This window comes from Panicum virgatum, chromosome 3K, assembly GCF_016808335.1.
Source record: "Panicum virgatum strain AP13 chromosome 3K, P.virgatum_v5, whole genome shotgun sequence".
Lineage (NCBI taxonomy): Eukaryota > Viridiplantae > Streptophyta > Magnoliopsida > Poales > Poaceae > Panicum > Panicum virgatum.
The window spans coordinates 13,195,103-13,220,567 of record NC_053138.1 but is presented as its reverse complement, the minus strand read 5'-3'; the positions used below and the strand labels follow the sequence as shown (position 1 = coordinate 13,220,567).

Genomic DNA, 25,465 nt, shown 5'->3' with positions numbered 1-25,465 from the left:
TGATTGCTGAGTTGTATCCTTTCCGGGATGGAAGCACCAAGGGAGTATAATTGGTAGGCGTGAGTCAGGAGTTGACAGATTTTATAGATGGTAAAATGGTCAGACGATTGCAGTCAATTCAATCATAGGAAGCGGATGAGAGTGAGGTAGGACGATGGCAAAGGGAGATGACAGTTGAGAAGCCCGCATTAGCGAGATAAATGGTTGTGGTCCAGGCCCAGTCCAGTCAGAGTAGTTGCGCGTTTGCGAGGGGGGCATTCCGATTCCGACCCATCCATCATCCATGCATGCCTTGATCCATTCCAGCTGCAGCCCCTTTTGATTTGAAACTGCGGCACGGACGCCCCCTCCCGTTTGGGGCAGCGCTGCGCTGCGTCCCGATCGAGCCCGCCGACCCAAAGCCACACCACGCAAGCTTTCTCCTCCTCTTCACGCACCACCACCCTCCTCCTCTCTCTCCCCCCCCCTTGCGCTTGGCGTTGGCCTGCTTGGCTCCTCTCTCTCTCGCTCTCCTCCCTCCCCCACGGGCGCCCACGTCTCGCCACCCCGCTGCCCCCCCCACCCCCCACCCCCACCGACGCAACCCTTCGATCCGCCGCGCTCCTCCCCGCCGATCGCGGGGGGCCGGACTCCGTCGCCGATTCGCGCTCCGCCAAGCGCCGAAACCCTAGATCTGGTGCGGATCCCGCGCCTCCCGCCACCTCGCCGCCATGTTCTGGCGCATGACCGGCCTCTCCGCGGCCTCGCCCGTGAGTACACTCCTCTCCTGCGCCTATCATCTCGTCCCCCTGCGTCTGTTCTGGTGCTTCGTTTGAATCTGACGGGAGGGTGTCGCCAGCCGGATCGCCTGTGGGGTCTAGCCACGCCTGCTGCTCTCCCGGTTCCTTTAGGGCTCATTGCTGCTGCCTCGGGATTTTACTCCCCTTTGCGCGCGCGCCATGCTACACAACTCTGCGCGCTGTAACGGTAACGGCGTATCTTTGTGGTGCCAAGACAGAGCCACACATTTGTTAATGTTATGGCATTACCAATTTGTGTTCCTGAAATTACGACTTTCGATAGCAGCAGCAGCAGTGGTTCCTATTGTTTCCCTCTGACTTCTTACTGTGGACCAACCGAATCCTTGGGTGTTCATGTGGAACGTTTCCCTGTTTAGAGCTTTGTTCTTTGGCCAACATTATGTTACTGGATGCAGACCCTCTGTTGATGCTACAAGGATTTGGATAAGTCTAGCAGGAGCGAGTTAGAGCAATGTCATCATCTAATAAAAGGATTTGTTTGTTTGGCATCCGTTTCTGGTGCATCGTAGGCTTTCTCTGCAGACACAGTCTTGGTGGGTTTCAGTTGCATTAGGATTTATGGGGCTTACTATAGCTATGTCGAAAATTGATTTCATTTCAAAGAAAGACTCGTTGTAGGTTTATTCTGTTCAAAGAAAGTTTCAGTTGCATTACAATTTCTGTAAAGCAAGTTTCATTTGCATTACTATTACTGTGAAGAAAGTTTCAATTGCATTACTATTACTGTCTTTGTGGAAAATATCTGTAATATTGGTGGCTTGTGGAAAATATCTGTAATGTTGGTGGCCTCTGTGGGTGTCTCTTCCGTTTTTTATTGTATTATCGTATTCACTAGATGTGTTCTTTTTGTTCATCAATACTCCTTCAGTAGTAACTAAGTGTCTCATGGATTGAGCATGTTTGCTGTTTTGTCGTAATCATTTAGCTTGCCTCTTTACTGTCGCAAGGCCTTTGTGAAAAGTACAAACTAGGAAATCTCCACCTCACTTGCCTAACTTTTATTTTTTATTGATTAGGTGGACACAATTCTAGACAAGGAAAACTTTACATTGGAAGAGCTGCTTGATGAGGATGAGATTATTCAGGAGTGCAAAGCGCTGAATACTCGACTCATAAATTTGTAAGACCGTGACCTGTTATGAAGCTATTACAGTTTTCAGCATGTCCAATTTATTGCTGAATTTTATCACCTTGTGAATCTAGCACATATTAATAGGTTTCTCGCAATGTGGTTTACAGGCAAAGGAACCTTTTTTTTTGAACAAATAAGATAACAAAAGCCATGCTCATCATATGCATCCATCCTTTTCAGCCATTATTTTATGCATCAGAACTGCCTATGGGGTTCTATCATACAAAACTGAGAAGCATCTCTAATTGAATCTGTACATTCAACCTTTTCCATTTCCTTTCAAGATCCCTATGCATTGTACTTCTGGCCAGTGTTACATGGACACGGGTGTGGGTGTCGGTGTCCGACTCGGGTGCGGGTGTCCGATTCGTTAGAATTTTTGGGGACACGGGAAATAACACTTGGAATCCGACACGGGTGCGGGGTATCCGACTCGGCAAAAAAATTAAGACACGGGTGTCCGGGTAACACAGCTTCTGGCATATGGTATGTAATTAACTTAGCAGAATTCGTGCTGGATTACATGCTTTATTTTCAAAGAGAACAGCTAAACTCATTCTCCTCTCAATTTTTGAAGCTTTTGCAGAGTAGATTCAGTTTAATGATAATGTATTTGAATTTTCTTCTATATTTTTTAATCTGTATCATTTATTTTAACTACTGATAAATGAGGACTGTTTGTCTAATGAAATTAAGTGTTTATATAAGCTGAGTTTTTTTTGTTATAATGGTTGGTCTTCAAAAAAGGAAGTACCTTTATATGTTTAACAATTAGTGTAAAGTGCTAACAAGTGTAGCTTTCAATTAGGCTTCATCAGGTTGCAGCTTTGTTTTCCTTCCTAAACTCTTTGAATGTTGTATCTAGCTTGCGAGATAAATCCCAAGTGGAGCAGTTACTTCGTTACATCGTGGAAGATGTTCCAGAGGATTCAGAGAAGAAACGATCTTTCAAGTATGATATGGATATTTGTTGTTCTTTACCATGCCATATGTTAATTGATTCTCTGATGAACCTTGTCGACCTTCCCTTGTCTTCCTCTTGCAGGTTTCCATTTATTGCTTGTGAGATTTTTACTTGTGAAATTGACATTATCTTGAGGACCTTGGTAGAAGATGTTGAGGTAAATATATTCACCTGTTAACATATTTCTCTGGAACATTTTACTGCACAGATTTGTGAAATGCAAACTCTAACAATCTCCATTCCTTCTGCTCCATGACACAGTTAATGGATTTACTTTTCTCATTTGTAAAACCTGACCATCCGCATAGCACTTTGCTAGCTGGTTACTTCAGTAAGGTAACCCCCCACCCCCCAACACACACATCTTCAAGACCTCTGCAGTGTTTTAAATGGAGCTCTGTCTGGCTACTTGTTTGTTTTAGGTGGTTATATGTTTGATGCTGCGGAAGACCGCTCCTCTTATGAATTATGTTCAGGTATTACTGATTTGTTCTGTAGAAATGTAGATTACTAGGTAACCTCGAGGTTAAACTGTTCATATTCTGTTTTACCAACCAAAGAAACCTAAATGAGAAGTCTAATACTATAGTTGCTGATAAATAATTTTGTCATGTCATGTCTGTACAGTTTTGCTCTAAGTTTAGTTGCGCTTACATGCTTCTGTATCCTTGTGCACGTTCTTGCCTTGCTGATTGACTGTAAATCCATGATATTTACTGTTCTAGTCTGTGTATGGGTGCATGATAGAAACTGATGATTCATCATCAATTAATACTGGATTCCTGTTTTCTTTGATGGAAATCTCAGTTCTTCTCATTAGCTACATTGTGTCTTTGATACATTCAATTGTCTCCTTTCTTTAACAGTCATGTAAAGTCCTATACTTGCTGTAAACATGGAGTCATTTGTGCACATTCCAATTTATGTTTGCCTTTCCCCTCTCCCTCTTTTCACCTTTTGAAGGAGCATCCAGATATTGTTGTCCAACTTGTTGACCTCATTGGTATCACCTCGATAATGGAGGTAAGAAGTTACCAAACCATTCTCTATATAGTTTGGTGAGTGCATTTGTTTGATGCAGTTCATCAAATTGACTGTAAAACAGGTGTTGATGAGATTGATCGGTGCTGATGAAACCATATACTCAAATTTTGCTGATACATTGCAATGGTTAGAGAGTACAGATGTCCTGGAAATGATTGTGGATAAATTTAGCTCATCTGTAAGTTCTGATGCTTCTTCACTCAGTATCATAGCTCTATACAACATACTGGATATTAACCTGTGGCATCATTAAGTTGGACTTGCTGTGGTTAGGAATGTTATTGGTTTGTTATCTCAGTAGAATTGATCTTAATATTTTTTTCTATGTATTTGCTAGTAAAAAGTTCATATATCTGTGCGACCTTAAACAGGACTCCCCTGAAGTACATGCGAATGCGGCAGAGATCCTTTCTGCAGTAACTCGATGCGCCCCTCCTGCTCTTGCTGCAAAAATATGCAGCCCAAGGTTTGTCCTTTTTGTTTAACTTGTGCGATAAAAAAATGCAACTTTTGAGCATCGTATGCCTTCCTGTCTCAATTATCATTATGCTTATGTTTCTTTACTTGTTCCTGGTATCAGTTTTGTTGGTAGGTTGTTTCGCCACGCTCTTGAAGAATCAAGACCAAAATCGGTTCTGGTTCATTCACTGTCAGTGTGTATATCTTTGTTGGACCCAAAAAGACTAGCATCAGCCTCTTATCAAGCGTTTAGAAGTAACTTGAGTCATGGGACACTGGTCACAGCCAGTCCAGAGACAGTTGATGGTATGCTGGAGAGTTTAGGTGAGTGCTCTTTGATTGATTCTATCAAATTACTCATGTTGTTTGTCTGTTTTGCACTTGTTACCCTGATGTTTTCTACCAAATGCATTCTCTTTATCTGTGCACAGTGATACACCTGTCTACGGACATGTTTAGTATAATCCTTGATTGCCTTTCAAGGGCACTTACCAATATACCTGTAATCATGTTAGGTGCTTTGCTGAAGTTATTGGACATTACTTCTTCTGAAAATGTTTTGCCTACAACATATGGATGTCTGCGCCCGCCTCTTGGAAAACATCGCTTGAAGGTGCGCTTTGATGCTGTGAATCTCTTACCTTTAGTTTGAGCATACATCATAAGCCTATGAATATTTTTTTCTTATTTTGCTAGTTTTTTATGGAAACATTAATGCTGTTTAGTTTATCTAGACTTTATTATTCCGAATCTTGCATGGAGCCATCAGAATGGGTAATTTATTAGTGAGAGTATGAAATCTGAGGCTTGAATGGCCTCAATTTCAGATTGTGGAGTTCATCTCTGTTTTGCTAACAATTGGTAGCGAAATAGCTGAGAAGGAGCTAATAAGCCAATCAGCAGTAAAGCATTGCATCGACTTGTTTTTTCAGTAAGTGTGCTACAGCCTGCTATTTTCTCATCAGTTGTCATTTGTCAAAAGAAAATCCTTATATATTTCCTGGTGCTGCAGGTACCCTTATAATAACTTTTTGCATCATCATGTTGAGAACATTATTGTTTCTTGCCTCGAGGTTAAAAGAAATCAGCTGATTGACCATGTCCTTAATGACTGTGGCCTTGTTGGTAAAGTGCTTGCTGCAGAAAAAAAATCATCTCTGTCAGTGGACTCTAATGGGGTAATCTATTCCTGGATTCTATGCATCTTGATTTCTCCTTCGTTGGGCTACATTGCCATAGGATCCTGTCATGTGTCTTGATTATATCTTATATTTGCAGCCAACGTTACCATCAGAAGGGAAAGATCCCCCGAGAATTGGGAATATGGGCCACATAACTCGAATAGCGAATAAGCTCATTCAATTGGCAAATAGTAGCAGCATGATCCAGAATCACTTGCTGGTAATTCAAGTTTCTGTTTCATCATCGGCCCAACATTTTGAAATTGTTGTTTGTCATGTACTCATTTTGCATTTATGGAATTTATCTCTACAGGAGAACAGCGAGTGGTCTGAATGGCAAACAAGTGTCCTAGTTAAACGCAATGAGGTGGAGAATGTTTACCATTGGGCATGTGGGTAGGTTCATTTCCCACCTAGCTTTCTGGTTATTGTGTACATTGTGGAAACATTTGTGATTTCTTATTGTGGTGAATTGTATGGCCCTATTTCTTTTCGCTTAGCTTATAATCTAAGCATGGTCGAGAGAAGCGAAGATTTTCTCGCTTCTCGATTCTCGCTTCTCGATTCTCGCTTATCGTAGTTCAAATCTCTAAAGCGGATTACCAGAGAAGTGAAAATAATCATGGCGTTTGGTGGGATTATCGCTTATTTCCACCGATAAGCCGATTATAATCGGAAACAAAAAGGGCCTATATCGCTTTCCTGATTGTTGGCTAATGTATCTTTTATGCTGCAGCCGGCCAACTTCTTTACATGATCGTGGGAGGGATAGTGATGACGACGACTTCCGAGACAGAGACTATGATGTGGCAGCACTTGCTAATAATCTTAGCCAAGCATTTCGATATGGGATGTACAGCAACGATGACATTGAAGAGGTGATTTTCTGAGTTTTCAGCATCGTGTTCTTTGGTAGCATGCTATAATTTGTAAACTGTTATTTATAATAATTGAATTTGAATTCCTGAACCTGCTATAATATCTTCACTGGTATGTGTTAGAGTATATTAGGCAACTCCGGATATGGTTAGTTTAGAATTGATTGTAATCCCGGGATAACCTTCCTTATCTCTAGGAGAGGCTATTTGCCCTCCAAGCCATGTACTCTATATATACCGTCCTAGGGCACAATGCAATACATCGGCCACATTATACGCATCCTACTTTCCCACATGGTATCACGAGTTAGGGTTTTGACCTAGGCTTCCGCTTCCGCTTCCGCCGCCGCCGCCCCGCCCCCGGGGAGATCGATCTCTGCCAGGGGCAGCGCCCTCGTAGGATGCCCGGCGGATCCCTCTGATCCGCCGTGCCTGTCGTCATCAAGCAGCAGAGGGACTCACCTCCGATGGTCGCTCGGATCTCGTCGGGCTGGCTCCACCGTCCTCGTCGCCCCCCTCCCGCGTGCATCTGACCCAGCGCCGCCCCTCTCCTCCTGCGCCGCCACCACAGCTGCCTCGGGCGCGGTCGCATAGCAGCGGAGGAAGCATGTGGCGGCGCTGTGCTGCCGTGCCACCAGGGGGCATGGGGTCGAGCCACGTCGTCGCACCGCCTTCATACGTCCGCCACTCACAACGAGATCCACCGCTGGACGGGTCTCTGCGGGGATTCCTCGCCCCCGTCCACCACGCCCTTACGCCGCTCCACCGTCGTCGACGGCGGGTTGCAGCGCCGTGGGGGCCTCCGCCCTCCCCGCACGGCCCTGTGCTCGGCGCCGTCGCCGAACAGAGGCGCCACTCGGATTGTCTCTGCAGGCTCCTATCTCCGCCCTTTCTTTTTTTTTCCGTGCACGTGGCTCACCACGCTCGGGAAGAGATAAGGGAGGGGAGGCAAACAGTATGTGCACCCGAGATTGTACCTGCGGTCGTCTGCTGTTGTTCTTTTTTTTCAATGATCAGAGATCGGGTTTGCGTCGCCCTGTCGTTCGTCGCCGCTTCATCGTCGACACCCCCGAAGGACGAGGTTGTCGCTGAGCCCTTCCAGGCTGCAGCGACGACGTTCGTGATCAAGCCACCCTACCGGCGTCGTCGCCTTTTCAGGCGGTGGCGCCACTCGCCGCCGGTCTTCGTCAAGCAGGTGCTCGATCCGCCTCCGCGCCTCTAGCCGTTCTCGCGCGGACATCGCCGCCGATGTTCCTGAAGGAAGACGTCGCCACCCCTGATCTGAGCGCGACACTTGGTGCAACCTGCGCCGTCGCCACCCCTGTCCTGAGCGTGACCTAAGTCGCAAACCGCGCCGTCTACCATCGACATCCGCCGCACCGTCCTGCTGCTGTCTTCGGCAAGAAGCTGCTGAGTTTGTGAACTCGACCACCTCGACGACGCTTCGACCCGCGCCTCCTCCACGGCTTCGACCACGTCCACCTCGACTTCGTCTACTACGGCACTAAAGGGCTATCATCTGCTTGAGTCTCCAGTCAAAGCTTTCGCACCGGCGTTCCGACTGCAGGTGGGATACGTCTCCATTGTTCTCCGGTCTGACCGTTCGTGTTGCTACCGCTACGACTGCGGGGGGATGTTAGAGTATATTAGGCAACTCTGGATATGGTTAGTTTAGAATTGATTGTAATCCCGGGATAACCTTCCTTATCTCTAGGAGAGGTTACTTGCCCTCCAAGCTATATACTCTATATATACCGCCCTAGGGGCACAATGTAATACATCGACCACATTATACGCATCCTACTTTCCCACAGTATGGTTTACAATTTAAAATTTTAACCATGGAATTTTATGTAAAAGTAAAACCTAGAGATTCTCCCAGATAGTTGTGACATATTTCTTTGCTACGATTCTGTTCCTGTTTGTCTAATGTAATTCATATTTGTTGATTGCAGGCACAAGGATCCCATGAACGAGATGATGAGGTATGCTCTATTTCTGTAAATATGTTTATTATTTTACTTCAATACAGTTAAAGTAAGGTCGGCACATGGTCAATACTTTTGATTCAGATGGATTTTCTGCAAGCTGAATCCTTTGCATCTGTTTCAGGATGTCTACTTTGATGATGAATCAGCTGAAGTGGTAATATCGTCGTTGCGTTTGGGGGATGATCAGGACAGGTAAAAATAATGTTTTTTGACCGAAACTGTCCCTATTCAAGTGAGATGGCTTATAGAGTATGCATTCTGCAGCAGCTCCCTCTTCACAAATTCGAACTGGTTTACGTTTGATGGTGATAGAGGAATCAATGACCGCTTAGCTGCCTCTGTTCCTTCACCATCCCCCAATTCTGAAGAGACTTCCCTGAACATGGAGGAAACCGATGAAGTGCTTATTGGTGAAGCCACTGGCACTGAGTCACAGCTGGAAAGTGTGTCTCTTGAAAATGGTTCTGTTGAGAATACCAAGGAACTAGCAGGAGTTGCGGAGCAAAATGGTGCTAGTGCAGATGATGAGAAACTGTTGTGCACAGAAGAGGAAAATTTTTCCCAGGAAGCTGAAGCCTCTGAGCAGCCTATGGATGTTCAAGATGGCCAGACTGACACACAAGGTGGTGATGCTGCTGAAGCCTCAAGTACAGAGGGAGCAGCGGATGAACCTTGCAGCTCTCCTGAGCCTGGACATGCCTTGACTGGAGCCTTGTCCGAATCTTTTGACACTGATCATCAGTCTGCCAACACATCAGGGTCTAATGAGATAGCCCATGAATCAGGGTTACCTGTCAAGGTTGATGATGGTAAAATAGTTGAGGTTGCCACAACAAATGAATGAAGTATATGGGCTGGAATCATACCACAAACCTGAGCAGTATCGCCAGCCAGATTCTTTTGCAGGTGAACAATGCCACCTTTTTTTGCATCACATGCTCAGGAACCACGGACAACCCTTCAGAAGGCAAGGATGCTGTACAATAGAAGGCGCTGCTTTGCTATGTGCAGTTGTTGGTACTGCATGAATGGGCATATTCGTGCAGCTGGGCACGCCCTGTTATGATCGGACTGTCTCACCACAGCCCCATCCCCAGAAGCAATTTCCTCAGTTCACATGGACTTACCCCGCAATGGTGGGAAAACTAATTCTTGCCAATGTCATTTGGTGGTTGATGCATGCGAGGAGGGGATTAATTCATTTGGTGGTTCTTGATTTTGGGTACGGTGGTTATTTCCTTTGCTAGGGTACTCGAACTGTAATGTTTGCAGTGAGTTTTTCCCGTGTTTACCTTTTTTTTCCCCCCCTTTGGGATTAGTGTTCTGTAATTGTTATCTGTCCAAGTGAAACAACTACCTTTCCCTTTTGGGTTCTAAACTGGATGTTCTCAGTAAAAATTGGGGGCAAATCTTTCAGGATATACCATTATGATCCAGGCTGCTTTGCAACCCCGTAGGTGCCATAGAACCACTTGGTGTTCTCGTTCATCTAATTGTTTCAGCGCTTGGGAGAAAGGAAAGATACGGCACATAGTGACTAAGAAACCAAAAACGTCCAGACTGATTTCAGGAGAGGATTACGAGTGAAATGACTGACTTGTACGTCGTGCCGATATCAAGGCACAACACCGTAATTTCAGATGTGCACTTGCCTTAGGAATTAAGTACAAGGATGCAGTGCGGTGTGCACGATTATCAAGGCAAAGTACAACGCATAAATAAAAACATTGTAAATTCGCCACTCCAAGGTATTCTCGAACCAGAAAAATAGGTTACTTTGGTGTTTAAATCAAATCAAGCCGAGCTTGATGAAGCTCGCAAGTGTTACGAATAGCACTTATTCAATAGAGTAAAATGCATCGGAGTTTCACCAGTAAGGGTCTGTCATTTAGGTTTACGAACTCCAAAAATGTATTTTTAGGTCCATCAACTTGTAATTTGTGTCAGTTAGATACATAAACTTTGAAAACATAGGTCCATAAACTCTGAAAGTGTATTTTTTGGTCTATAAACTTTTCGTGTCACTTAGGTCCATAAACTCCAAAAATGCATTTTTAGATTCATAAACTTAGCAGTCGTGTTGTCGCAAAGGTCGCTCCGATATCGCTGTCCATAAATATCTTTCAACCACTCACCAAGAACCACTCTATATTGACCCAAGTCTAACGTTGTCACGAGATTTTTCACCACAACACCTAGCGCCACCATATCCGACTACCCGCGCCACGAAGGATATAATATTCCCCACCATGGTATACATGTTGTTGAGTCTATATGTGACATCCTCCACCTTTTCCAACCATCCTCGCTCCTCTCCACCCATATTACAGGGTCATATCTAGATCTAAACTCCAGAACTCAACAATGGCAGTTTGTAAGCTCCCCTCCAAATCCTAACACATGTTAATAACCTCCAAAATAAGTCTTTCATCCCTCCTATCTCCTCTCCAGATGCTCTCGATTCAAAATCGGGTTCAAATTTCACTTTTCTGGCGAAACTCCAGTAACGTGTGAACATCATGTAAATTCATATTGGTATGATATCAGTGTATGAAGGCTAGGTGGAGAATTATGGACCTAGGTGACATAAATTACAAGTATATGGACCTAAAAATGGACTTTCAGAGTTTGTGGACCGAAATGACACAAGTTACAAGTTTATGGACCCAAAAATGCAAATATGAAGTTAATTGACCTAAGTGACACCCTCTTACAAGGTAGTGGACCTCCGGTGCATTTTACTCTAATCAATATGAGGACACTAGGTCTGAATATATATGTACATATATTAGAAATATGTACAAAATCTTTTATACAACGGGAAACTACAATGGGTACATATATATCTAACATCCCTCAAATTCAAAGTGGATTAATGACATTGAGTTTGGAGAGATAGAATGTGTGTTGTTCTCTCGTCTGTGCCTTAGTGGAGAAGTCTATCAACTATAATTCTGAAGGCACGTACCGAAGAATAATAACATCATCTTGTATTTGTGCTCATGTATATGAAGCATCGACACCATTATGCTTAATGAGCTCATACTTCACCAGATCATGAGCACAAGTTACTAATAGCACCTGTACTAATAGACAAAAGAGGAGTCGACCCAGAACCAGAAACGTCAAAATCCTCAAGCAACCAATGCAACCAAGTAACCTCTACTGTCTCAAGAGCCATAACTTGCAACTCAGCATCTGCACTCGAGAAACTGTTATATGCTTCTTAGTCTTCCAAGCAATGAGAGAACCATAAAAAAACACAATAAACAGAAAGAGATTGATGATCAGAGTAATCACTAGCCCAAATAGCATCAAAATATGAATGAAGTTGTAAATAACTAGAGTGAGAAAAGAACAAGCGACCAGATATAGTCCCACGAAAATAACGCAGAACACGAAGAAGATGACTATAATGGATCGTGATGGATCTGAATGGGAGCGGAACAAACTGACTGACTCAGGATGTGGACAACATAGGAGATGTCAGAACAAGTAATGCCAAGATAAACAAAACTCCCAACAATATGGCGATAACAAGTGAGATCTGCTAGGGGTATATGCACAAAACCACTTATACAATGAGAAACTACGAAGGACACATATACATCTAATATCAAGCTCCAACAATTTGAGATTGAGCTGTCGATGAAGATCGGGTATCTGTATTTACTCGGTATGTGTATGCACCTCTATTAGCCTTATTAAATTTCCAACCATACAAAATTAAAATGATATGGCCGGAGGCTAGGGTTTCTCTTAACTAAGGAGATGGTGTACCGCATAAGTTAAAAAAAAATAGGATTTTTTTTATTTTTACTATTACAATTTTTTAACTTTGAAAAAATACCATTACAATTCAGCTATTATGAAATTTACCATTATGATTCTCCATCCATCCGAATTTTGCCATTTTATATATCTTTCATGTGCCTAGGCCCGATGTGAGCCCATATACGTAATACGTGTGCGTATATTTTGTATGGACGATGACACCGCTACTGCTTGACTCCCTCAACTCAATGAAGTGCGGGCCTCACTCGTCATGTTCTTCTTCAACCTCTATCCTGGTGCTGGGCGGGTTCCAGGCTTCCAGCGCCGGGTGCACGACCTTGCGGGCGCCTTCTTCAAGTCGCCGCAGCGCAAGGCTCGTGTCACCGCTGACATGCAGCGCCGCATCGTCCGCGCAATGGCCGTGGTCGAATGGATCCAGGCGAGTTCCTCTTTCTCCTCCTGTCCAGTGCTCCTCTCTCTGGGGCCTGGTGCAGGAACAGGAGTGCCACAGCCCCTGCCGCCGGAACAGAGCATTGCCGACCGTCGCGGCTCCAGGCCGAAACGAAAGTGCCTCCTCGCTCCAATTTCATCCTTTCCTGTACTCATCGATCTCCGGCGTCAGGCCATCCCGGTTCAATTGGTTTAACGGTGAGCGCCCCTGTACCTTCCTCTCTGCCTTCCCCAACTCGCGCCATACCCTTTTCTTGCCTGAGCAGAGCTCCTCGCGAGCTTCCAGAGCCGCAACCATGGCCCTCCATGGCCGACCCCCTTTCACCCCTTCTCCCATGCCCCCCGGAGTCACCGGAACGGAATCCCCTCGCCCTCCTCTTTCCACGTTCCGGATTTCCCTTCTCTCGGACTCTCTCCTCCCTTGCTCTTCCTTCCCTGGCGGCGACCACTGGGCGAGCGGCGGCGCTCAGCCCTTTGCCGTCGACGAGCATCCACCTGGTATGCCCGCCCCTTCTATTTCCTTCTGCTGTGCCCGACGGAGCACCCCAAACCCTAACAAAACTATTTGTATTCGGATCTTAATCCAGTTACAATATATTACATACTAACTTCAATTTTGTTTGCAAAAATTATCGGCTGTACATGTGTACACCCATGTCCTATGTTGGGTCCGCCCCTGTCTGTGCTTGCTAAGCTTGATGGTTTTTACTAGTACTAGTACACGGGTTGGATCTGTTGCCTCGAAAGTGACTTTGTTACAGCCTACAACTTATGCTTATAGTGATTATGTTTTTCATTGGGTTTCTTGCAGGAGCGTTTGACTTAATCTGAAAGCTGTGACCTGTTATCTCACAGGTGGTCCTTTTCATGGGCTTATCAAGTAATCTTGGTCCATGAGGTGTAGTCTGTGCACAGCTCATTCCTGCTTCTGCTGGTACTGTCAATATAAGGAGGGGATCGGCATCCCTCATCTATGTGCCAGGCAGTCACAGGGTTCCTGCACCAAGCCCTTTTAATCAGGAGCTGCACCCCAGTCTTGTGCCTTTCCTCTCAGGCTTGTTGCTTGAACAACTTGGATAATGTGGAGCCCAGTCAGAATCTGGCTTATGATGATTATAGAACTCAGTATCTACTTCCCTTGATCACGCTCGCAGTGCGGACTTCGAACTGTGATGCTGCCAAGAATATAAGCTTCAGGGAGTGTGTGAGGTTATACGGGCTATCTCGTTCAGTTGGTTTGTTTGCATTGCTTGTGCAATTGTTCTTGCCGCGAAGAATAAGAGAGACCCGGTGCTTGATTCAGAGCATTGTTGATTACAGTGGAAATGCCGGGCAGGAGTTGTTTGAGTTGGCTCCTATGTTGGTCAGCAAATTGGGTGGGTCAATGACACTGTTACAAGTTTATGTTGCAGTCATCCTGATTTTTTTAGAGCTGTCAATGTTTGAAGACGCTCTTCTCACTTACATTGAGGCCAAGAAGGTTGGTGTTGAGCAGCGTTTGTGCAACTTCTTGCTGATATCTTTAGTCAAGGGGAAGCAAATGATGTATGCTAGGAGTTTATTTGATGACATGAAGAGTTCTGGTCCTTCACCAAACATCTACTCTTATTCAGTTTTGATGAGTATGTATACACATGGAGAGGTTATGCATAGAGGATGCTTTTAAACTTCTTTGTGAAATGGAATCGAATGGTGTCAGACCAAACGCTGCAACATATGGAACTTTCCTCTATGGGCTTTATTGTTCCAGACAGGTGACATATGCATGGGACTTTCTTCAAACTCTTTCTCAGAGTGGGGGCCCTTGCAGCATTTATTGTTTTAATACTGTGATTCATGGTTTCTGTAGTGAAGATCAGGTCTACAAAGCCATTGAAGTGTTTCATGGGATGAGGAAGTATGGGTACAGCATTTTAGTTGATGGGTTATGCAAACAAGGGGATTTATTAACAGGTTATGACATACTCGAGGAAATGCTAAGAAATGGAATAAATCCTAGTCCAGTGAGCTATAGTTCACTTCTGCAAGGTCTTTGCAAGACTGGAATGGTTCAATTGGCACTTGGGATTTTCAAGAACTTTGAAGAGCACGCTTTTCAGCATGACCACATAAATTTCAGCATTATTCTTCATGGTTGTTGCCAACATTTAGATCTCAAGACTGTCTATGACCTTTGGTTTGACATGATTCATCGTGATCTTGCTCCAGATGTTTACAATTATACTAGTCTGATTCATCGTGATCTTGCTCCGAATGTTTGAACAAATGTTTGAGAATGGGTTGAGTCACAACATCGTGACGTGTACAATCCTACTGGACAGCTTTAGCAAAGAAGGGCTGGTTGATGAAGCCTTCCTGTTCCTGGATAGAATACAAGTCTTTAGGAATTGTCCCAAACCTTTGCATGTACAGAGTATCATCAATGGCCCTTGCAAGATCAAACAAATCTAGTGGTGTTTGGAAGATTTTTGCAGACATGATAAAGGGGGGTTACATTCCTGATGTTGTCCTCTACAGTATTATTATTGATGGCTTTGTAAAAGCTCTAAAGTTGCAGGAGGCTTAAGGTTGTATCATAAGATGTTGCATGAAGGTATAAAACCTAACATATTTACATATACTAGCCTCATAAATGGGTTGAGTCGTGATGATAGACTTCCTGAAGCTATGGAATTGATGAGGGACATGATTGGGGAGGAACTGGTACTTGACAAGGTTTTGTGCACATCTATCATTGCTTGCTATTGTAGGCGTTCAAATATGAAGGCTGCTTTGGAAATGCTCAGAGTGATGGAAAGAAGTAGTGTGTTACCAGATGCTTTTGTATATACTTGTCTAATTGATGGCTATAGTAAAGTGCTTGCTATGGATGGTGCACACTGGATGATGGAAGAAATGTTAAAAAGGAATCTTAAACCTACTGTAGTAACCTATACAACTCTCATTATTGGATACCTTAAAACAGGGGATGAGAAAGAAGCTGAAATGATGTACAACAGTATGCTTCAGGCAAGCACTGCTCCAGATGGCAAGCTGAGTTGTATTTTGGGCTTTGGCAATGGCAGGAGTGATTATGATTATTCTCAAAAAACGAAGGATGTAATATAGATATTCACATAGAACTTTATTAACTTGATGAAGGGGCTTCTCTATGATGGAGATGAGCTCACTTAGTGCGTGACAGAAAACAGGCAGTTTAATCCATGGACAACACGTCAACACCTGAGGTTGTGATCATTACAGGTTGGCCCTTGCTTATGCAAATAATCAGATAAGACATTAATCTGCATTTTAGAAATGCTCTTTTTTAGTATTTACCTTATAAAAGTCATTTATAACTTCAGATATATGTCTCTTCTGCGTCCCTTGAAACTTTTCCTACTTTCCAAATTTCCAGTTCAGAAAGGTGTTTGCTATTCTTTTCCACAACATTCCTACATTTTTTTTCATTCAATCATGCTGTTATTTCAAGATACTTTCCTGTAGAATCTTCTTTACCATCTATAGTACTTGCAAAGGCATGAGTTTGACAGATCTGAAAGATCGCAACAATCCATGAAACAAATAAAATGGCTGAAATTTAAAGTCGTTCCACATCTGAAATGAATGCCATTCCATTAATCAGTTGATTAGTGCTTAACCAGTCAACTTCGAAGTTCAAAGAGAAAAACACCTCATTTGATCTGTCTTATATCTAAGAAAATACCATCTCAGGCATGACTTGTAGGGAGTCTGGATCCTTCTCCAGGCTGATCTGGGAGCCACCTCGACGGCATCGTTGTTGCGTAAGACACTGCACTTTGACTAATCCCACCACATGGCTGAAGAGACAAGACACTCCACTGTGGAAGATGTCACTCTGTTCACAAATCCCTTGAATAAATATAATTGTTTGGTAGAACACACATTAGCTTTACCACGATGCCCATAAATCAGTTGTATAAAAAAAACGCAATGGTATTATCCTGCATGTGTAGAAAGTTGGTCTGAAGTGGAGGGATCAAAATGTTCTTTGTGATTTTTTTTACTTGAGATATTTTCTAAATATATTTTAATATTTTCCATAACTCTGCAGCTTGGGCTTTTGAGAAGCATGGTTGTAACACTGTTCGATCGGCCTATTGACTCTGGCTGCAGAGAAAATATCAGCTCATTACTCTCCGTTGTTCTCTGTGAGTGTCATGTTCAAAGCAGGTTTCTCTAGACCAACAACAGCCTAGGACTGAGTTATCCTCTTTCTTGACTGATCATCAAGCAATGTGGGTGCTGGGCAAACAGAAGCTCCCCATAGACCTATACCACCAAAGACATGTCTTTACTGGAGACAGCTGCATGGTTTACAGCCAATTAGGCACAGTTTACATAAGTGGCATATGCAGAAGCTTGGCCATGTGGAACAGGGGAATCCATCTACCATGCTCTGATTAGGTGCACCTGCGCCCACTTGTTCTTGAAGGAGCTGTACACATACTCCAGTGCAGAATTTTGCATCTACACCCAAGAACTCACTTGAAAGATATCTTGGATGATAATTATTGTTTGGTGGAGATGGTAACTTTGTTTGCAGAATGTGAGCATTCTGGACTGCAGAAATAAGAAAGTAGCATTGGTGGTGTGGAAGCCACTGCTTGCTGTCCAATAGACTCAGGAAGTGCAGTTGCCAACTCACTGAAAAATGGCAGCTAAGCCAAGCAAAAATAAGAAGCAAGATTTTTTTTTGAAAGCTTAAGAAGCAAGAAATGGAAGTGGAAGTGCAGCGAGAACCACCACATGGAGCAATTTCGCCCTCCAGCTCATCCACTGGGGTAGCGGGTGTCATCATTTATGACTGCAGTAGAGCCGTAGAGGCCTCTCGCAGGTTCATGCTGACTTCATAATTCCTGATGCGCCAAAGGTGGATGCGCTCGCTTTCAGGAATTCTGTGAAACTGCACAGGATCTCAAGCTGCAGAGGATTAGTTGAAACTGAACAGTGGTGACAGGAAAGAACAAGTTGACCAGGCATCGCCGCATCGGCATCATTCTGGAAAAAATTAAGGGGATTAGCTAGTGTTTTGATGATTGCATTGTTTTGCTATGCAATATGTTCTCCTATTTCTAAAGAAAATTTGAAGGCAAGCTTTTGATTGCTTTCGTAGGGACTCATACAGGCTGGAATTGGGACGCTGATAGTTCCCCGTCTCTTCGACCTGTCAAAATCCATTTTGTTGTTTTAGCTATGAACTGTGCACTTTGGTGAGCAAGCTCTGAGACCCACATTCAGATTGTGTAGACTAGGAATGTAAGCATTACAGGTTCCTCCTAGCAAAAGCGAAAGTTGAAATATAGCTGACACAAAGGAATATATTTGCAGAACATTTAGTCTCTCTTTTTTTGGAAAGTAGGATGGAACATTGGACACTAGGGCTGCAAGGAAATAAATAATGGCCTCAATAGGCTGTAGAGAAAGCTCCTGGATGAACATCTAGTCTTTTTTTTATTTAAGTGGTACATCATTTTTTCCTTCTTTTATTTGTGTAAGAATTAAAGAATATATATCTTATTGCAAAGTATATTGCATTTCTGCGTGGAGTGGCATGTACGGCAAAATAATTTTGGCAATGTACTCAAAGTTTGGAAGCAAAACAGAATGGCATGGAGGGCAAAATAATTTTTAGGCACCCAAAGGCATTATGGACTTTTTGCAGCTCTCTGTTAGCATCCTTTCCATCCATAATGGTATAGAGATCAAAGCGAAAAAACGTAATGGTACAAAAGTATCACCAAACTTTTTAGTAGTATGGACATCAGAGCCATTTTTTGTAATGATATACATGTAAAAGACTTCAAGAAATAAAAATTTAGGCAGATCAAGGCCTCTACAATCCCAAAAGAAAAAAACTATCATGTCATGTATCCAACGGTAAGTTGCTTGACCGTCCATAATTAGTACAGCTCAAGCGATTTAAAACAAAAACGCAAGGGAACAGCTCAAAATCTGGTGTAATTGCTGAATGTATCTGTAAAACAGGGCGCATCCCGAGCAAATTACAAAAATCAAACCGTGTCAAAATTTGGAAACCCTCCCTGGGGAACTCCAGTGTGTCTTTGGCACGACAGACCCTCAGCCTTGCAAACTACCCATTTTAAGGCAGATATTCACACTATCCTTGCAAACTCCCAATTACAGATATTCCACGCAGTTGTCAATCCAGGCTTCTGGGGGCTCAGTTGCCGATTAAACAGGAACACTTGTGAGCTCATTGTATCTTCAATATTGTTTTCAACTTCACAACAAGTTTCCAGTCTTCCATAGACAGGTCCTCCTGCATTAATAAATAAAATCAGCAACTCGGGAGGTGAGCCATATACACGGCACAGATGAAAAACACGGGAGAAAAAATGGACTTGCCCTGTAATTTTGTTTCAAAATATCAATAGATCGCCTTGAGATCCGGCTTACAAGCTCATCTTCCATATCAAAATGTCTGCCAAAACTCCTCTGCTGCTCATCAGAATTGTTCGCAATAATCTGTTCACAAACCCAGCAAACATTACAGTAAAAAAAAAACAGAACCCAGGATAACAAGCTTAATGGATAGCACTGCAGATGGCTCTACAAACCTTTATAGCCACCTTTTGCCCTTTCGTGGCCATATCAACTTGCTTGTGATTAATTTCAATTGAGGCAATCTTCCCAATATCAATAAATTCTTTAGTGGGTATGCAGAGAGGAGTTCCAACCTAGATGACAAAAGAAAGCAAGAAATCAGGCAACATTTGTATCCGAAAATATGGTCAGGACTCAGGAGTCATAACTTCGTCTGGAAAGCATAGCTTCAATGGGCACTAAGCTCTAGGAAGGCAGCTGGAACCTGGCACCTCATCGTTGATTAGGCAGTCTTCGCCGCTCCATTCATGAAGTCTAGATGGCTGATCTTTTGCCCAAAACCAGTGAACAAAACATTCTAGCCTCTGAATATTTATATGATAGTTTTAGAAGTCAACCTATTGGACTTGTCTGGGTCTTGCTAGTTAGATGCAAACCTAATGGATTTGTTTGTGTCTCGCTAGTTAGGTCTAACTACTGCATGAAGTAACATGGAAAAAGAAGAGTAAAGAGTAACATGCCAGTGATACCAAAATACCTTAGCTATTCCTTCAAGGACATCAACACCCAAAACGATTGGATCCTTCTTGTTGAAGACACAGTTTGGCATAATCTTAAGAACACAAGGGAACACAGCTTCTTCAGCACTTTCCTTCTTCTTTTCTTCCTTGAGATTCTTAATGTATGCTGTAAATTGGTCAAAGAGGTGGTATATTATATCTGCCACAAAGATCTTCACACCGGTCTCTTCTGCAAGATCACGAGCATCAGGCATCACTTTGACATCAAAGGCCAATATAGTTGCATATTCTTTCTTTCTCTCAAGCATAACACTAGCCTTCATAACATCCTTCTTGTGAACTGGCCCTATACTGAAATCGCAGAAGGGAATATTGACAGCAGGGCTCTTCAAGAACTCAGTGAGAGCTTCCAAAGACCCAAGGGTAGATGCCTGTACATAGACACCCTCACCACTTTTATCAATCCGACTCCTAACCCGTGTCATCTCTTCCATAACAGCATCCTTCAGTTTGTCTAGATCATCATCAGGTCCTAGCACGTAAAGAGCTGTCCCTGCAATTGCATGTTCGAGACCCTGAAGAAAGCAATTGTTAATACACTGCCATACAATTCTGAATTGCTAAATTGAAACTGTACCCACCTGAGCAGATATTTTAACTCCTTGTGCAGCTCTGATCTCCTTATGATGTAGGTAGCTGCCCTGAAAAATAGGAGTTTTTGGGTATATTACTTCAACTTGAAGTCTTAAACCAGAAACAAATTGATGATAGTGAAAGAAACAAATAGCATTCAAGTGGCATAAACTTAAACCATACCCCCATCTAAAAAGGGTTGACAAATTGAACAAGTGGCAATAGTCTATGCTTCTTGGTAGGACTAAGCACGGCAATGTGAAATAAGATTAAAACACTAAAGCAGTAGGTATTCTCAATATACTGAGGTAATTTCATGCTGATGAAAGACCTCCCACCCCACCCCACAAAGATGTAGTATTAAGTTCTCTTTGTAGAGGAACTCCATTTGTACCAACCGTTTTGCTTTTGTTTTGAACAAACCATTTTGCTTATTTACAACTAGATGACTTAGAAATCTCAGTAGGCCATAGTATACATCAAACCTATCCTGCGTGATGGGCGGCTGGCTGTTCACGTATTAGCTGCACCCACAGTTTTTTTTCCTTGGGTTCAATATCAGCAAGGACTACAATGGTAGTTTTACATAGATAAGAGCTATACATCTGAATGGCCAAACCTACATCTATCAACCAAAGTGTAAGAAATAGTAATTTTATATAAAATAATATTCACCATGAGTGAATGAATAATCCATACTCAACAATCCAAGAATATCTTGCAGGGTATGAATCTCCAAATAAACGAAGCTGCAACATTGTCAGATACTCACCTTAACTCGAAGCTCTCTCATCGGGTGTGGTGTTAACAAAGCTCTGACAGTTGTCACAATGGGTCCCTATATACACAACAAGAACATTAAGTATCTTAAAATTTCAGCACCTATTTTAGCACTTGAACTATAAAGTAAATTAACTCTTACCTGCATGCCACAAACAACTATTTGATCTCCTTCGTGCAGTATACCATTGACCAAAACAACATCAACTGTAGTACCATGACCTTCCACGACCTTGACTTCCAGTACAGTACACTGAAACGAAAGAAGGTAATTGATAAGAATGTATTTTCTGTAACGGTATAGAGATCAAAGTACATTACCTAGATCATTGATAAGAGTGCATTTTTTCTGTAATGGCACAGAGATCAAAGTACATTACCTGGACTTCATCAACAAAAGTAAGCTTTTCTTCCATCGTCTTTTGTGCCCATTGGACCAACAGAAGGAGCAAATCAGGAATGCCTTCACCACTGATAAGATCAGTGTGTAACATGTTAAGCTAAAGAAGCCAACGATATGACAGCTGATGTAACAAATCTTAAAATGAATGCAGCAGCAAGTTAATGATCAAACCTTACAGCACTTGTAGGCACTATGTTAAAGGTGTCTTCCATCTCCTTGTTCTTGTAGTACAAAGCAGTATTCACTCCTTGCATCTTGAATTGTGTCACAATCTGGTGGGCAACATAGCCACATGTTTTAACCATGGCAATGCATAATAGTTTTTCTTCTCAAAAAAAGGAAACAACAATGTGATGCTCACTCACATCTGTAACTCTCATATTGAACTCCCTCTTAACATCTTCATTCTGTTGCTTTAAAGCCTTCACAATAGGAGCATTTGGACATTTCTTCCAACCATAAAGACGATCAACCTTTATAGAATGAAAATGAACAAATTAAAGTAATGAATTATTAAGAGAACTGTAAGGAAAGTCAAAAGTTGATGTACAGAACTACTCCAGAACACATACCTTATTCAGTGCAACAATAAACACTGCATCCCGACTTTTCAAAAGATTCAGGGATTCAATTGTCTGAGGTTCAAGCCCATGCATGATGTCAACAACCAAAATGGCAATATCACACAAACTTGAACCTCTAGAACGCAGATTACTGAAGGACTCATGCCCAGGGGTATCAATAACAAGCAGACCTGGAACCTTAAGTGTAGCATCAGCTTTCAACTCCCTGGTCCTCTCTCTAATGTTTTCAGTAGGGAAGTATGTCGCTCCAATCTGTTGGGTGATACCCCCAGCTTCACCTTCTTGCACATTGGTGCGTCTAATACAATCTAGCAGCTTTGTCTTACCAGTATCAACATGACCAAGGATGCAGCAAATTGGTGATCTGAGGTCACTACCATTCTTAGAGATATCCTCTTTGACAGGTCCTTTCTTTTTGTTTCGCTTTAAATTTCCATTACTGGCACCCCCATCATCAGTTTCACTCTTTTTAGAGTTTGCAGCGGGAGGGGCAACCTTTTTGACATAAGTCATTGCAGGCTGTGCTTTAGAATTTTCCTGCTTCTGAACAGGCTCGGACATCTTGACAACAGGCTTCGCCTCTTCCTCATCAAAAGCACTTGTCTTAGGCAAGTTTACATCAATATCATCCCAGCTCTTTGCATCCCACTCATCCTCATCTTCCTCTTCTGGTTTTGGCTCTTCAGCCTCCTGATCAGGTTCGGTTTTCTCCTCGGACTCCTCTACCTGAGACTGAGATTCCTGATCCACAAGCACATATTCTTCTTCATCATTGATAGCTTCATTAACCTCTTCCTGTTGTTCTTCAACTACCTTTGCAGTCTCTGTGGCCTTTGGTTGAGCTTTCTTTTTCTTAGAATCGTATATTGGCCTCTTCTTTGTCTCAGGGGCAGTGCCCTCAGCCTTTTGGAGTTCACTCTGCTCAAGGAACTGTCTCCTCATGGCTTCCAACCTCTTTGCTTCCTCCTTCTGCTTGACAGTCAAGATCTTACCCTCCTGCTTCTTCTTGAGCAACTTCTCCTTTTCCCTCTCCTTCTTCCTCCTCTTTGCTTCCTCCGCTTTTCTCTCTTCCTCCTCGCGCCGCAGCCGCTCTTCCTCCTCCTTCCTCAGTCGCTCTTCCTCCTCTCTCTTCTGTCTCTCCTCAGCTTCCTTCCTCCTGGCGAGGGCCTCCTGCATCTCCCGAACATGTTTAGGGAGTTTCTTCATGTCAACCTTCCCTTTAGGCGCCTCTTGTTCCTTCTCCTCCTCTTTCTTAGCCTCCGCTCCCTTTGCTGCTGCCTTTTTCTCTTTCTCCTTTTCCTTCTTCTTTTTCTTCTTCTTGGCAGCAGCAGATTCCACCTCTCCTCCTTCCCCAGCCTTGTCATCCACATTACCATCCTCTGCAGCTCCCACGTCCTCCTTGGCCACTGAGGCAGAATGTGGTGCCTGAACTGGCTTGTCCTCCTTCTCCGCAGGAGGGCCTTCAAGCTCAGCAAGAAGTTTGTCCAACTCGTCTTCTTCCTGTGCTGTCCTTCCGCTCTTCTTCTTTTTCTTCTTTGATTTCTTCCCTTCAGCATCATCCACAGGGGCAGGAGCAGCAATAGGGGCCTCGTCCTTCATGTCATTGGGCTGAGGCTCTTCGACAGGAGGCAGGTGGTCCTCCATCTGCGCGAGGATCTGGTCTACATCCTCACCATCCATCATAAACCCTCCCTTCTTTTTCTTCTTCTTCGATTTCTTTCCGGTGGCATCATCTGCATCAGGGGCAGGCACAGAATCCTGAGCTTTCACCTCCTCCGGCTCAGGCTCATCCACAGGCTGAGAATGATCCTCCATCTCAGCAAGGATCTTAACGATATCATCATCATCCGTGGCAAACGTACCCTTCTTTTTCTTCTTTTTCTGTGTCTTCTTTGCAGCTGCTGCGGCTGCGACCGAGGGATCCTCATCTTCCTCGTCAGCCATGGATGGAGCCGGCAGAGCAGGCTCGTCTTCCTCGTCTTTGGTGGGAGCAGAGCGAGCTACCTTGTCCTTCTTATTTTTCTTCTTCTTGGCCTTGCTGAAGTCGAAATCGAGGTCGTCATCGTCGGCGTCGGCGTCGGCATCCGCGGTGGCCTCCGGCTCGGCCGCGGCGGCCGGGGAGGGCTCCTCCGTGTCCTGGTCCTCGTCCGCCTCCTCGAGCGCGTTGAAGGCGCTAAAGGAGGCGGCGGGGGCGGGGGCGGCGGCGCCCTTCTTCTTCTTCTTCTTGCCGGTGAAGACGAGGTTGACGGGCTCGTCGTCATCCTCTTCAGCGGCGGGCACGGGCGGAGGGGGCTCGTAGTCGTCGTCGTCGTCGGGCGCGGCGGCCTTGCCCCCCTTCTTGCCCTTCTTGCCGCCCTTCTTGGGCTTCTCCTTCTCCGCGGCGGGCGGCGGCGGAGCGGGGTCGGCGCTGGCGTCGTCCTGCGGGAAGGAGTACTCGTCGTCGTCGATGGCGACGTTCTTCTTGCGCCCCATGGGACTAGGGTTCGGGTTGGCGGGTGGCGAGGGGGCGGGAGAGAATGCGGCGGACGGACGGAGATCGACTCGACGGAGGGGAGGTGGAAGAGGGGGCGGGGAAAGGAAAACCCTACTTGCGTGGGCGATGCGATGTGATGCGATGCGAGAGCTGGAATGCAATTGGGTGGGGGATTGAGAATTGAGATGGATCGATTTGGTTTTGCGTTGCCAAAAAAGAAAAGAAAAACAGCGTGAAAGGTTTTTTTTTAGCCGTCAGCCGTGTACTCTACGAGATTAAAAAAAAACGTGTACGCTACTGTTTGTTACTTATCAATTTATTTTATTTTGTTTTATTCTAGGAGTAGCTTTATGTGCCTTTTGCTCCCCTGCAAAATGCCCGCTTCTCTCCCTAAAAAGAAACTACAAGCAATGCCACAGCGAGGGGCGACACTATGTTCAATTTGCATGTTTCCTATGACCTAGGGTAAGAAAAATTTAACCACTAGTCAGATTTAAATTTACCATGTATTAGTACAAATTTTTATATGCTTCCTAAGAAGTGCATCATGGTAAGTGTAGACCTAGTTTCGCCCGAACACAGCGTGTAACAATATGCTGCTATCTTATGAACTCATGTATTTTGAAGGGGGAAGGGGGAAGACGTATATACCCTTGCTGTAACGTAACTTAGCTATGTGAAAATGTATGTTAAGGTGTCAGTTTGTTTGTTTGTTTATAGTCCTCCATGTTTGTATTTAAAAATAAAACATGAGTCTTAGTTGGATGGGCCAAAACCCCATCATATCCATGTGATCCAGTTGCTTGGTTA

The 25,465-nt window shown here is 43.8% G+C and overlaps 2 protein-coding genes and 1 pseudogene across 3 annotated transcripts; 2 read left to right on the top strand and 1 right to left on the bottom strand.

The window, feature by feature from the left end:
- Positions 1-413: 413 nt before the first annotated feature.
- On the top strand, positions 414-9,898 carry LOC120700450 (serine/threonine-protein phosphatase 6 regulatory subunit 3-like). Of its 2 annotated transcripts, none has more exons than XM_039984694.1 (19): positions 414-749; positions 1,817-1,920; positions 2,798-2,884; positions 2,978-3,053; positions 3,158-3,232; positions 3,319-3,372; positions 3,860-3,919; positions 4,002-4,118; positions 4,312-4,406; positions 4,521-4,723; positions 4,915-5,012; positions 5,227-5,330; positions 5,412-5,577; positions 5,678-5,800; positions 5,894-5,976; positions 6,317-6,458; positions 8,414-8,443; positions 8,571-8,641; positions 8,714-9,898. In XM_039984694.1, the coding sequence occupies exons 1-19, from the start codon at positions 711-713 to the stop codon at positions 9,291-9,293; spliced, it is 2,307 nt and encodes a 768-aa protein (XP_039840628.1). In that variant the 5' UTR covers positions 414-710; the 3' UTR covers positions 9,294-9,898. The 2 variants fall into 2 exon arrangements, with proteins under 2 accessions (XP_039840628.1, XP_039840629.1); XM_039984695.1 differs by having other exon boundaries at positions 567-749; positions 8,717-9,847.
- A 2,620-nt stretch (positions 9,899-12,518) lies between these two features.
- On the top strand, positions 12,519-18,235 carry LOC120700447 (annotated as a pseudogene).
- A 194-nt stretch (positions 18,236-18,429) lies between these two features.
- LOC120700446 (eukaryotic translation initiation factor 5B-like) lies at positions 18,430-24,814 on the bottom strand. The gene is made up of 11 exons (XM_039984691.1): positions 22,171-24,814; positions 21,964-22,071; positions 21,770-21,870; positions 21,576-21,666; positions 21,338-21,448; positions 21,188-21,253; positions 20,424-20,483; positions 19,800-20,357; positions 19,276-19,395; positions 19,064-19,183; positions 18,430-18,977 (listed from the first exon to the last, which is right to left on the bottom strand). The coding sequence occupies exons 1-11, from the start codon at positions 24,652-24,654 to the stop codon at positions 18,912-18,914; spliced, it is 3,885 nt and encodes a 1,294-aa protein (XP_039840625.1). The 5' UTR covers positions 24,655-24,814; the 3' UTR covers positions 18,430-18,911.
- Between the last annotated feature and the right edge of the window lie 651 nt (positions 24,815-25,465).

Bases quoted from the DNA above. Each gene is read 5' to 3' on its own strand.
- LOC120700450 (XM_039984694.1), top strand. From the start codon at position 711: ATGTTCTGGCGCATGACCGGCCTCTCCGCGGCCTCGCCC. The intron at 5,801-5,893 runs GTAATTCAAGTT...TTATCTCTACAG, and splicing joins TGATCCAGAATCACTTGCTG to GAGAACAGCGAGTGGTCTGA. The intron at 6,459-8,413 runs GTGATTTTCTGA...TGTTGATTGCAG, and splicing joins GCAACGATGACATTGAAGAG to GCACAAGGATCCCATGAACG.
- LOC120700446 (XM_039984691.1), bottom strand. From the start codon at position 24,654: ATGGGGCGCAAGAAGAACGTCGCCATCGACGACGACGAGTACTCCTTC. The intron at 21,667-21,769 runs GTTTGATCATTA...TGATCTTATCAG, and splicing joins GTGCCTACAAGTGCTGTAAG to TGGTGAAGGCATTCCTGATT. The intron at 20,484-21,187 runs GTGAGTATCTGA...CCTATTTTTCAG, and splicing joins TGAGAGAGCTTCGAGTTAAG to GGCAGCTACCTACATCATAA.